Raw genomic sequence first — 12,500 nt, 5'->3', positions numbered from 1 at the left:
CAGATAGACATATCAGGACATCTGAAGCTGGAGACCGTTGATGACCTCTACAATATCATTGAGCTGAAAAAGAGAAGGAGACAGAGGAAACCAATTGTCCACAAGAAAGAGCCTGAGCCTGAAGTCGTGGTAAGGGACATGAATGAGCACTGTCCATTTCACTTTGACCATTCCAGGAAATCTCCAGTAAAGGCTAGCATTACCAATGCCAGCTAACAAATGCTTTCCATTCACTTAAGGAAACAATATATTTTTCATGGTCAATGTTGTCTTGTTCTAGCCGGAAAAAGTGGATGAGGCCATGTTCCTGAAAGCTGCTATGGAGAACAAGCTGCCAGTGATTGACAAGTACCTGGCCGATGGAGGAGACGCTAACACCAGTGACCATGTGAGTTTGAAGGACTTACATCTCTCAGTTGTTTCTCTTTAATAAAAAAACTTATTTTTATGTTTTCACTCATTCTGTTAGTACATCTCTGAACTCTATGTCTTTGTTTTTTTAGTTCAAACGTTCTGCACTACACAAGGCCAGCTATCAAGGTCATATTGATGTTATGAAGAGACTCTTGGAGGCTGGCGGATCCATAGAGATGAAAGACAAGGTAGAACACCAAAACAAACTCTCTGAGGACAAATCCTATTCACAGCAGCAGAACCCCTAAATAAGACATTCTTTGACTTTTAAAAATGTGTAAATGAATGTTTACAGGGATTTTAATTATATTATTATTCTTTTGCTTTTCAAGTTGGACGCCACAGCTGTGCATTGGGCCTGCCGAGGGGGCAGCCAGCCTGCCCTTGAACTCCTCCTGAACCAAGGGGGCAAATTCAACTCCCGAGATAAGGTATTAATGGATAAACACAGCGACTCTAGCGATAAGTCAGATAAAGATGTTAAATTAAGTGGAACCTACTTGTCATAGATCCTTAGCCTTCGGCTACTGTTACAGCAAAGCCTGCCTGACCCTATTAACGCTCTGACAGTAGCCTCAGTCCACTCACGTGCCACATTACTCTCTCTTTCTCTGTGGGCAGTTACGGAGTACGCCCCTCCACGTGGCGGTGAGGACTGGACACTACGAGTGCGCAGAGTACCTCATACACTGTGGAGCAGACATCAATGCTAAAGACAGAGTAAGACAAAGCCACACCATTTGCACTTCATGTTATTCAAAGATACAGCAGCGCAGATCGATGTTGTATATTATTTTGTTGTAATGTTGTATCTTTGTATTTTGTAATTTTTGCAGGATGGCGACACACCTATGCATGATGCCGTGAGGATAAACCGATTTAAATTTATTAAACTGCTGCTGATGTATGGAGCCAGTCTTAAAACCAAGAATCTGGTAAGTAACCTACAGTTACTGCATGATTTGACTAATACAGCAGATGGAGTTACAGCACTCTGTACTTATAGATTGCCATCTAGTGTCCAAAAATGGCACAGCACAGCAGACACTTTCTCCTTAGTGAATTTTTATTGAGAATAATATTGTGAACCCGAGGATGAAAATCAGCAGGATATTTAGAAATTAATTGGGCGTAGTCAGTTTCAGGCTTATGAGTATGACGTTTTGCAAACATCAAAGTAGAAATTAGTAATATCCTGACATGATGTATGATGTATTTTTGTATGTGGTCTCTTTCTCCTAGGATGGAAAGTCACCAATGGAAAGTCTTCTAGCATGGCAGAGTGGAGCCAAGACCATCCTATGCAACTTTAAAGACGATGATGTGAACACAACCAAGTGAAGGGTGATGGGGAAGCATTTGGTGATATTATATCACAGAGCTCTAGGATACTGGACTGGACTAGGTCTTTGCTACAGGTCAACAAGTAGAGTAGTACTATAGGCAAAACAAATTGGCTGGCCAATTTAAAGATGAACTTTTGGTATTTCTAATTTGCCTTGTGCTGATATTACCGGTCTTGAAAGTGATCTGTTTTTGATGGACAACTAAATGCAGAATGAAACATTGTTGTTTTGATGTACAGTAGGCATAATGCTTGGTAATGAGAGTACAAGCTGTCAGCTCTGCAGTCTGAATGAATATTATCAGGTGTATGCAGAGGTGTTTGACACTGCTGACAGATGACAGATGAAACAGATATTCTCTGGTCTTGATGACAGGAAATGTATGTGATCAATGGTTTGTGGAGGTAGAAACAGAGTGAGTGCATGTAATGCAAACAGCTGAGCATGGAGGATACTTTTTCTAGATGAAACTTGTATATTTGTCTTTTTTCTGTTAATGGATGTTTTATAGATTTTCAACTAATTTAAATATTGTTATAATAAAGCTTTCTTTTGTGTTTTCATACTTTTGTTGTTGCTTTCTTGTGGTCTGCATAGCCTACGTGATTTTCTATTCAACACCAAATTCACACAGGCCTGGCCTACACATGCAAAATAGCGTTGCAAAATAAAATGCTTACTAAGACAAGACCGTTAATTCATCAACGAAATATAACCTAAAGTAAACATTAATTCCACCCTACCATGATAGTGTGGGGTTGACGTGTTTAATCGAGATTATAATCACTTCTTTACAAAGTCTCACCAGTGCCCATTGGTCCTCACCACAAAACAATCTGCGCAGTTAGCCTACACTTGTAGTTTACGTCACATACTCGATGTTTTTCCGAACAGTCCCATCATGCCATGCGGCCAACTCCCGTCAACCATTGGTGGAATTCAAAAACAGGACCGCAGTTTGATTCGACTTGCATGACAGAATACGGAATGTTTGGGATTTTCTGGCGAGACGCTAAATTTCCCTTGGCGTAAGTAGAAATCGTTACTATCTTTTAACGTTACCATAGGTGTGTTTTCCATCTCAAACCTTTAATGCAACGACCAGGACTACTTAAGAGATGGTTTGAGTAACATTCATGGTTTGAGTAACGTTAGTTATGACAGTTCTGTAGCTGTTTTTCAGCTAGCCAGCGTAACGTTACTGCCCAACGTCAACTCATCTTTATCCTTTATGGGGGTTTTTGGGGTGCAGAATTTTCATTGATGTTCCTTTGCCCTTTAGCTACTGTAGCTGCTGTCGCTCTCTCTGCTCCATTCTGATAACGTTCATTACAGTCGATTACAGTTCGTTAGTAGCAGCTCATTCGCTAGCTAACGTTAACCATCCAGAGCTAACAACAATATGCACCTGCTCAGATTCGTTTACGATATTAAAAGAGTTATCATAGAGTTCTCAATTGATGATTAATTTTCATAGGCAACACATAAGTTATTCAAGTGGTTATAGCTATTGAGGCCGTCATGGCTTTGTGTTCGTTTGTTTTTAGAGAAAAATGGATACTTGTATGAACACTAAAATGGAGAGGTTGGAGTCAGAGGATGTTGCTGATTTGAGGAAAGACTTGCTGTCGGAATTTTCAGATATGTCTGACGGCCAGGTAAGGAAAGTTTCCTTTGAAAATCAACTGTGAGGCGTATGTCGTACGTAGCAGCTATGCCCTATGCGTATGTCAGAATCCAAAAAGATTTCACAACATGGCCCTAATGTTGTTGTTTTTTTTAATTAGTTCTACTGAATTTTTTTTTTTTACAGAACTCCACAACTGAAGCAAAGGAGCATTTGAAGGTGTACCTTCGAATAAGACCATTTACCTCGTTTGAGACAGAAAATGGCGAGTCACAAGTATGTGTGGTAAAATGAAACATTTTCCTCTTCTAATGTATTGTTAAGGTGGATCTTTAACTGCACGGTCCCTTTAACATCAATCTTTCATATCCCGTTTGTAGGATTGCGTGGCCATAGAAACACCCGATACTGTCCTTCTGAAGGCACCAACCATGTCGCTATCCTCTCGACTGAGTGACAAATCAGCATCACAGACGGCACAGCGGTTTCAGTTTTCGCAGGTGACCCACCCATGTCCGTACATACATACATACATACATACATACATCAAAGTTTCATTGTTGTCTCGGTGCTCTTGCTTTGTTCCCAAACCGTCTATATATTATGCAATCGGTATGTGTTCTGTATACATTCATTATTTATGCATGAATTTGTTTGTTTTCGGAAGGTCTATGGTCCTGACACAACACAGAAGGAGATGTTTGATGGAACAGTGAAGACTCTTGTCAAGGATGTGCTGGAAGGAGGGAATTCTTTGGTCTTCACATATGGAGTCACAAACGCAGGAAAGACGTACACTTTTCTAGGTATGGGATGTATTGCCCTAACTCGCTTACAGACAAATATGTATTTTCATTAAGATTTTGGTTTTTCTGGTTGGTCCCAACTAAGACTTTATTTCCCCTCTATAGGATGAGTTTCAGGTTTCCACTGACCGTTAAAACTGTTGATATATGATCCCTCCCTAATTAGACTAAGACCATTTGAGCTTTGGTCTTGTTAGATGTCCAGATGGCAGCCAAAGGCCATATTGACTTGAAAAAGGACTTGCAAAATATATATTTTTTGGTTCCTTCATATATTTCTTGCCATTACTTATTTGTAAACAGTCAGTGGTGTCATTTGAGGAGTTATCGGATGCTGAGTTTTCCGATGCTTACGCTCCTTTGGATTGTATGCTTCTGTCTATTTATTCTCCTCTCAGCATGTTATCTTTAAAGGCGCTCTAAGCGATGCTGGGTAACGTCACTTCTGTTGACGTTCAAACAAAACAGAAAGCTAGCTCACTACTTCCTCCCCCTCCCTCCCGTGCAATTAAAACTTTCCTAAACACGCATCTCGTCGGTGATTTGCTGGAACAGTTTATGTTTTTATGGGTAAGGTTTTGCCAAGCGACAAAAGTGACAAGTGACAAAAAAATGTTTGGCCTAAAAAACATATGACATTTAATCTAATCAATTTAGTGTACTGAGTACTTGTGTTTGAAAAAATGTTGTGTATAGCATTGTGTTTTCTGGTTAGCATCACAGCCTTTATTTTTATTTTTATTTTTTAACTCCAGGTCCAGAAACAAATGCAGGAATCCTGCCACGGTCTTTGAACGTCATCTTCAGCAGCATTGAAGGCCACATCTACACGCAGATGAATCTGAAACCCCAGAGGTGTCGAGAGTTCATCAGGCTCGCCGCGGACCAACAAAGCGAAGAGGCCACCATGAAACGGAGCCTCTTTAGACTTCTCAAAGAGGTAGCCACACGGCCACAGCCTCACAGCACTTAGGCCAAGATGTGTTGAGGTTTCAGTGCTTTTGACTAATCTGCTTTCTTTTTGTTCTTTTCCTAAGTCTGATGCAAGGAACACAAGCAGCCAATCAAACTCCAGGATAAATCCGGAAGGTAATGTAATAGGGTATAACTTCGTCAAAAATGTGTGTATCTTCCACCAAGTCATTTTCTTTGAAAAAAAAAAAAAAAACACCTGTGTGTGTCCGATATGTTCTCGATAGGCTCCACGCTGAGTGAAATAGATGGCTCCCTGATGGAGGACAGTTTCAACCTGGACCTGGAGGAGCACACCAAGTTCTCTGTCTGGGTGTCCTTCTGTGAGATCTACAACGAGAACATCCACGACCTGCTGGAGCCTGTGCCGACCGGGGCCGCAAGGAGACCTGCCCTCAGGCTTTCCCAGGATGTCAAGGGGAACTTATTTGTCAAAGGTAGAAGTGCACATTTGAACTGGAAATACTAATGCAGATCCATCTTTCATGTGACTTCAAATGCTTATTTAAAAAAAATAAATAAAAATGTTTTGTTTTGGATATGTAGATTTGCGGTGGGTGCAGGTAAACAGTGCTGAGGAAGCTTATAAAATCATGAAAGTGGGCAAGAAGAACCAAAGCTTCTCCAGTACTAAACTCAACCAGCTGTCAAGCAGAAGGTTTGTGCTCCTTTACATGATGCTTTTTGCAAATTCAAACTAGACTTTAATACAGCACTGTAGGGGTGTAAATATTAATCGATTCATATCGATGCATCGATTATGCAGCAGGCGATTCAATGCATCGATTCGTCCGCAAGAGTATCGATTAATGTGTTTATTTTGCCGGCTGTTTGTTTGCCTATCTATTTTCAGCATCAGCTCTGACCTTTCTTTTTCTGTCTATGGCTCCGATGTAAGCGCACTACCTACTCCTAAGCTGTGGGTGTTTTTTTTTTTTTATATGCAAAGACATGAGGCTGTATAACGAAGGCTTTAGATACCTCCTACATTCCGAACTTTTGTTGATTTATTTGAAACTTCATAGATATCATGTAAAAATATTGAGTATTGAATCGTATCGAATCGTATCGTGGGGAATTGTGAAGTATCGAAAATAATCGAATCATTGGCTTAAGAAATCGATATTGTATCGAATCGTCATGAAGACTCCGATTTACACCCCTACAGCACTGCTATCTGAAGGCCGCTCACACAATTATTTGAATTATGTTATAAGTAACTAGTTGCAAGAGGCTTTTTGAGAGCTGTGGATCTTGTTGCTTTTTGTTTGATTGTTTATCTCTGTTCAGCCATAGCATCTTTTCCATCCGAGTCATGCGCATTGATGACGTTGGGCTTCCTAGAGTCAAAACGGTTAGCGAGTAAGTGTCACGTCTCGTTTTACTTACAGTCTGCAAATTTCTTGGCGTACAGCTAGGCATGTTCCATATTATGTTAATATTTATATTTATTTGTTTATTTTAAAGGTTGTCCTTGTGCGACCTGGCTGGCTCGGAAAGGTGTGCCAAAACTCAGAATGTAGGCGATCGCTTGAAAGAGGCAGGAAACATCAACACCTCATTGCTCACTCTGGGGAAATGTATAAACATACTGCGGCACAACCAGCAAGCTAAGTAAGTTCTGTGTGTTCAACGCTTGTCTATTGCAATCTCATAGCAAGCACACGCAAAAACAGCCAGTGTGATTAATGAGTGTTTTTTGGGGGGTTCCTCTCTCAATCTTTTCCTCTTAGGGTGACCCAACTTGTGCCCTTTCGAGAGAGCAAGCTCACACATTACTTCCAGAGCTACTTCATGGGACGAGGCAAAGCCTGCATGATTGTCAACGTAAACCAGTGCGCCTCAGTGTATGACGAGACGCTCAACGTGCTCAAGTTCTCTGCTGTTGCACAGAAGGTGTGTGGGTGTGGGTTTTGGTTCGGTGTTTGTTTACTTTCCCAGACTGTTGTGTTACTGTGTGCTTTCTGATGTCTTTACACAACAAACATCTAAACTTTTGGTGTCCGTTCGTAGTTTCTGGTGTCTGGTTCATCCGACCTGTTCTAACTCTTCCTCTCTTAAACTCTCTCGCCCCCCCCCCCCCCCCCCCCACCCCACCTTTTTTTTCACTCTTCACTCTTTCTCTCTAGGTGGTGGTCCTGAGCACCAAGACGATTCCAGTCGTGGAGGTAGGCAAGAAGGGCGAGAGGAAGGTGTCGTTCATCATCAACAACGCTGAGCACCGGAATCTGGAGCGGAAGCTGCGCAGGAGCTCGCTGGTGCAGTGGGACTCCAGCCTGGAGGACGTGCAGGAGGATGAAGATGACTGGGAGGAAGAGGAGGACGATTCAGTCACTGATCTCGTCGAACCATATGAAGTTTGTTTCAACTTGCCTTTTATTAAATTATTCATCTGTAGATTTACTATTACTTAAGAAATTGTTAATAGATTAGACTGAAAGGCTGCTTTTCAATTGACTGATCATCTGTCCATTAAGTCTTAATTCATTTTTATTGTCTGTGTCTGTAACAGGAGCAGTTGAGACTGATGGAGGAGCTGAAAGAAGAGCTTCAGAAAGTGAAGTCTGACAACATGCTGATGGAGTGTCGTATCCGTGAGGAGGTCACCAACGACTTCTCTGAGCTTTTCACACAGATGGAGGCTGACTTCAGGTAAGGCAACCTTTAGATGAGAAGGCCATGTTTAACAGGTGGCACTCTTAAAGGTGAGGCCATGATTCTGTGAACAGGTTGTTGTTTGAGCTCCACAGATATCAATCAGATTACACCTCTAAAACCTCCATGCTCTTTGGCTGGGGAAATGCTTGCTTATTCATAGAGCGTATTCATAGAACAGCTACCATGAGGACCAATTTGACAGCTACTAGTACAATGAGAGCCCATTTGGATTGCACCTTTTAAGTTGAGGTCGTGCTTGCTGTGCTCCACAGCCAAAATGCACCTCGGCTTTCCATGCTCCTCAAGCACTGATTGGCTGCAATAATGTACTGTTTGATCTGAGCCAATTTGTTTACGTTCCACTTACATAGCAAGCTGTTTTTGTTTGTTTGTTTGCCCTCTGTGTATGCTCAAAAAAAAACAGCCAGGGGAACCTGAGGACTAATCTTTTGTACTTGATAAAAGGTGTATTGAATTTGAATTGATGTATTTGTATTCTATGGAAGTCAGTCTTAACCATACGTTTAAAATCTGTCTTGTAGTGAACGCTTGGCTAAAGAGAAGGCCATGATTGAGGAGAGGTGTGAGAGACGCCTTGAGCTCCTGAAGGAGTTGGTCAAGAAGAACTCCCGCCATGATGAAGATGAGGATGGTGTTCAGTCAAATGTATGTCACTCAGCTCAAATGCTCCAAAGGCACTCCTGTAAATATTAACCAAAAAGTAGCAATACTTTTGCCGTTTCCATATTTCAAATTGCTGTCTTTCTATCTTTCTATCTTTCTATCTTTCTTTCTTTAGGACGAGCAGTGTCTCGACGAAATTATAGACTCTATGTGCAGTGACGTGGAGAGCATCAGGAAGGATGCCGAGGCGGCCCAGTCCTGCCTGGTCAGCCACCCTGCCCCTGCCCCCATGGCCATGCTGAGCGACCTTCAGAGGAAGGTCACCGAGCTCACCCAGGAGCTCATTCAAAGCCAGAGCCTTCTCTCCAAGAAAACCTCAGGTGTGTGTGTGTGTGTGTGTGCTCCCTCCTTACTCCCTCTGAGAATATCAAGAAGGAAACGAGGCAGCAATGCGAGCAGGTTGGAGGATTCAGAGACGGAAATGCTGTACGTGAGGACGAACACGCGCACTTGTGTGCAGTTGCGCACTCCTCCAGGCTCTAACTGGTGTTCTGCTGATCCCTCTCCCACTACCTTCTAGTCAACTGATGGTGCTGTGATCATACAAGAGCTCTTGACTGATCGCAGTAGCAGTAATACAGTGTTTCCCACAGAATTGAATTCTATTTGCGGTGGTAGGTTTGCAGAATTAACATGAATTGAACAGTTTTTAACAAATTAGCGCAGCGTGGTTATGATGCTAACCACCATAAGTACAATTTAGTACAACCTGGATAAATCATTGTGTGGTGGTCAATGTTGATATTGTGGTTGGTGGGCCGCCACAAATAAGTCAATGTATGGGAAACACTGTAATATTCTTCAGGAGGACTGTTCGGTACAAAAACAATCTGGTATTGTCTGAATGTGAAGACAGTACTGTGGTTATTTGTACAGAATGTTGATGAGTGTTTGTCAGTGTGATTCTGTGCAACCACATTACCCAGTGGAGCACTGACCTACCATTGCTAATGTCAACCCTCTAAAGAAATGGATTAATATTCCTGCTCGGGGTGCTGTTTTGTCGTACTTGTACTAAACCAACTTATTGTCCCTGCTAACTCATGGCATGTGATTTCCCTGTCTGTTTCCCCCAGAACTGGACAAGCAACAAAAGCAATTCAGGGAGGAGCTTGAGGAGACTAAAAAAGTAAAAAGAAACATTGTCCCTAATCCTAATCGCTGCTGTGTTTTATTTTTTTGGCTCAAATTAGATGACGTGTGTGTGTTGTGTGTTGTGTGTTGTGTGTTGTGTGTTGTGTGTGCGCAGAAGCTGCAGTCTCGGGAGGTCCGCTGTGAAGAGCTAATGGCCATGTGTCACCAGAAGGACTCAATGGTCAGCAAACTGCAGGCCACTATGGACATGCAGACAGAGGCCACCACTAAAGACGTGAGCCCATTTCTGTTCTCCTGGTGTCCATTACACTGTGTGCATCCTGTATGCAGTGGTGCACAGTCAGTTACAGCGCATGCGTGTGCCTTTACAGTCAGAATTTGTGTGTGTGTATGTAGACCTTAAAGTTCTGAGGAACTGTGGTGGTGGCCAGGTGGTATGAGATTTGAAAATAGATTTTCATATATAATGGCTTTGAGGTTTTTCAGGGATATTCAGGACAACTTGTCCCGGCTTTAAGCTATATGTAAGCATATGCTGAACTTTCTGTAGTTTCCCTTTCTCCTATCGGGTCAGTCTAAAGAGGGCTGTTCTCTGTTCACAGAGAGCGCTGATTGACTCCATCCGAAGAGAGCTCTTGGAACTGCGGGCCAAATGCACCTGCACAGGTGCGGGTGGACGGAGCTCTCAGACCGAGACCAGGAAGCGGAGGCAGCAACAGGGGGAGGGGCTGGACGAGCAGCCCCCTCTAAAGAAAGGTATAGAGCCTGCCCCAGCTGCTGAAAAACCACCCCCGCACCACATGGCCACCAGGACGGCCGCTCGGGACCGCCTGCCCAAAGGGCGTAGATACGTGCAGGGTCGCAGGCGCTCGGGGCTGAGGAAGTAGTGTGGTTTGAAATGTGATTTGGGAGACTGCATCATTTTTCAATTTTATTATTTTTTTAATGTTTGCACATTTTAATAATAAAAAGTGTTTTTTTTTTTTTGTATGCGTTGGGAATGGGTTGGGATATTTTGAGACTATTTATGACACTGAGTGGCTACAGCAATGAATAGAACATTTTGATATCATCTTTCATTCCAGTCCCACTGTAAGATCTTTCTGTACATGTATACAAACACAAACAAACATAGTCATGAAGAAGGCCTATAAAAAAGGCTTGATGTATACATTCAAATAAGATGCATAGGAATACTGTTTATAAAAAATAGTGCAAGATCATACGTGGAAAGTTGTTGGGCAAAGCCATATGTGATCAAAACAAACATTTTGTATGGGTCTCATGAGCATTCATCACAGGATGCAAAGTACCATGATTGTCAGTGTGTCATTGAGTCAGAATTACTTAACTCATGTTTTCACAACTGGTGTTAAATAGACTGATTTGGACATTACTGTCTCCTCAGGTGCTGTAGATGACTGTGACCTCTCAGAGCTCTCTGACCCCTCAGAGGTCAAAGGTCAACCAGAGGTCACGCAGGCGGAGTCTCAGCTGAAGGGTGAGCGGTTAGCTGAGTCGGAGCAGAGGCGGCAGTCTCTTGAGCTGCGTCTGCGAGATGTCGCCGCCCAGCTGACGGACCGGCATCGCGCCCACGATCAGGTTCTGAGGGAGAAGGAGGAGCTTGACCGCGAGGTGAACATCCTTCAAAGCAAATCAAGGGAACAGGTCAGAACACTAGCCGAACTGGAAGCTGCGGTCAGCACCACCAAGGCGCAGTTGCAAGCGACTCAAGGGCAGGATGCGGAGGAGCTTGAAAGGACCTGCAAGGAACTGAGTGCTGCCAAAGCACAAATGGCCACTCAAGAGGCAGAGGTCAGAGAGAAGACTGCCCTTATCGAGAAGCTCTCACAGGAAGTTCAGCAGCTTAGAGGCAAAGTGGCCGCAGTTACAACAGACTCGTCTCACCTGGACGACAAAGTGAAGCAGAGGCAGGAGATGGATGATAAGGAGGCCTCCCTCTCTTCCAAGGACAAAGAGCTTTGCCAGAGAGAGAAGGAGCTCAAAGTCCTCCAAGAGCAGTGCCGTGCGCCGGGTCACGACCAACACGCTGAGCTGGAGAAGGCGCTGGGGGACAGGGAGGACGCGCTTGGCCTCCGAGAGGCTACACTGTCTCAGAAAGAGCAGGAGCTGGAGGAGAAACTGGCCACCACAGAGGCTACACTGTCTCAGAAAGAGCAGGAGCTGGAGGAGAAACTGGCCACCACAGAGGCCCAACTGGCGGAGAAAGAGGAAGCTCTGGAGGAGAAGCTGGCCATGAAAAGTGCGGAGCATTCTCAGAGAGAGGAGGCGCGAGAGAGGAGGCTGGCGCTTAGAGAGGCAGAGCTCAGTCAGAGAGAGGAGGCCCTAGAGAGGAAGCTGGCTGACCAAGAGGCCAAGTTGGAGAAGAGGACGGCCCTCAGAGAGGCCGAGTTTCTGCAGAAGGACGAGGAGCTGCGCAGCACCCTCACCGCCAAGGAAGAGGAGTTATCCAAGAGAGAGGGGGAGGTGGAGAAGGCTCAGGCCCGTCAGGAGGCCGTAGCCACGCAGAGCACAACGGAGGAGCTGGCCAGCAGGGAGGTGGAGTTAGCCAGCAAGGAGGCGTTGCTGTCGCAGAAGGAGGAGGAGTTGTCGCGGCTGCAGCGTAGCCTGAAGGAGGCGCGGGAGCAGGCAGAGGAGGCCGAGTCGGCGGCGGTGCAGGAGGCGCGGCGCAAGGAGGTTGAGCGCAGGAGGGAGCTGCTGGCCGTGGCGGAGGAGGCCATCGCTCAGAAAGACGGCGAGCTGCAGAAACGAGCCCAGGAGATCAACAGGCACGTGAGAACCAGTGTCCAGGCAGAGCTATGCCCTCGCTAGCCCATGATGTCATTTTACAGCACTAGTTGTCCTCTTAAAGGAACATTTTATTTTGAGTGGCACTTG

General features: G+C 44.3%; 2 protein-coding genes across 3 annotated transcripts in view; both read left to right on the top strand.

Annotated features, from left to right (window-relative positions):
- ankrd1a (ankyrin repeat domain 1a (cardiac muscle)) overlaps positions 1–1,882 on the top strand; it is a 2,733-nt gene extending 851 nt beyond the window's left edge. The window contains exons 3-9 of the mRNA XM_076285138.1: positions 4–129; positions 281–388; positions 504–602; positions 747–845; positions 1,036–1,134; positions 1,251–1,349; positions 1,657–1,882. Of these exons, the coding sequence (XP_076141253.1) occupies positions 4–129; positions 281–388; positions 504–602; positions 747–845; positions 1,036–1,134; positions 1,251–1,349; positions 1,657–1,755 (729 nt within the window). The 3' untranslated portion in view covers positions 1,756–1,882. The remainder of the gene's footprint in view (positions 1–3; positions 130–280; positions 389–503; positions 603–746; positions 846–1,035; positions 1,135–1,250; positions 1,350–1,656) is intronic.
- An 830-nt stretch (positions 1,883–2,712) lies between these two features.
- The window catches only part of kif20ba (kinesin family member 20Ba), a 34,972-nt gene continuing 25,184 nt past the window's right edge, over positions 2,713–12,500 (top strand). For both annotated transcript variants that reach the window (XM_076286223.1, XM_076286222.1), the window contains exons 1-20: positions 2,713–2,788; positions 3,308–3,418; positions 3,574–3,663; positions 3,768–3,887; positions 4,055–4,193; positions 4,949–5,133; positions 5,231–5,282; positions 5,393–5,602; positions 5,712–5,823; positions 6,456–6,527; positions 6,633–6,779; positions 6,899–7,061; positions 7,295–7,522; positions 7,678–7,817; positions 8,366–8,489; positions 8,623–8,827; positions 9,584–9,636; positions 9,757–9,876; positions 10,205–10,358; positions 11,011–12,391. In XM_076286223.1, the coding sequence (XP_076142338.1) occupies positions 3,314–3,418; positions 3,574–3,663; positions 3,768–3,887; positions 4,055–4,193; positions 4,949–5,133; positions 5,231–5,282; positions 5,393–5,602; positions 5,712–5,823; positions 6,456–6,527; positions 6,633–6,779; positions 6,899–7,061; positions 7,295–7,522; positions 7,678–7,817; positions 8,366–8,489; positions 8,623–8,827; positions 9,584–9,636; positions 9,757–9,876; positions 10,205–10,358; positions 11,011–12,391 (3,800 nt within the window). In that variant the 5' untranslated portion in view covers positions 2,713–2,788; positions 3,308–3,313. The remainder of the gene's footprint in view (positions 2,789–3,307; positions 3,419–3,573; positions 3,664–3,767; positions 3,888–4,054; positions 4,194–4,948; positions 5,134–5,230; positions 5,283–5,392; positions 5,603–5,711; positions 5,824–6,455; positions 6,528–6,632; positions 6,780–6,898; positions 7,062–7,294; positions 7,523–7,677; positions 7,818–8,365; positions 8,490–8,622; positions 8,828–9,583; positions 9,637–9,756; positions 9,877–10,204; positions 10,359–11,010; positions 12,392–12,500) is intronic.

The sequence above is a fragment of the Alosa pseudoharengus genome, unplaced genomic scaffold, assembly GCF_046254945.1.
Source record: "Alosa pseudoharengus isolate Yale_2024_CS ecotype anadromous, Long Island Sound unplaced genomic scaffold, YU_APseudo_1.1 YU_APseudo_1.1_scf_15, whole genome shotgun sequence".
NCBI classification, from domain to species: domain Eukaryota; kingdom Metazoa; phylum Chordata; class Actinopteri; order Clupeiformes; family Clupeidae; genus Alosa; species Alosa pseudoharengus.
Note: the sequence above shows the minus strand (reverse complement) of the source record. Positions and strands in the feature narration are given on the sequence as shown.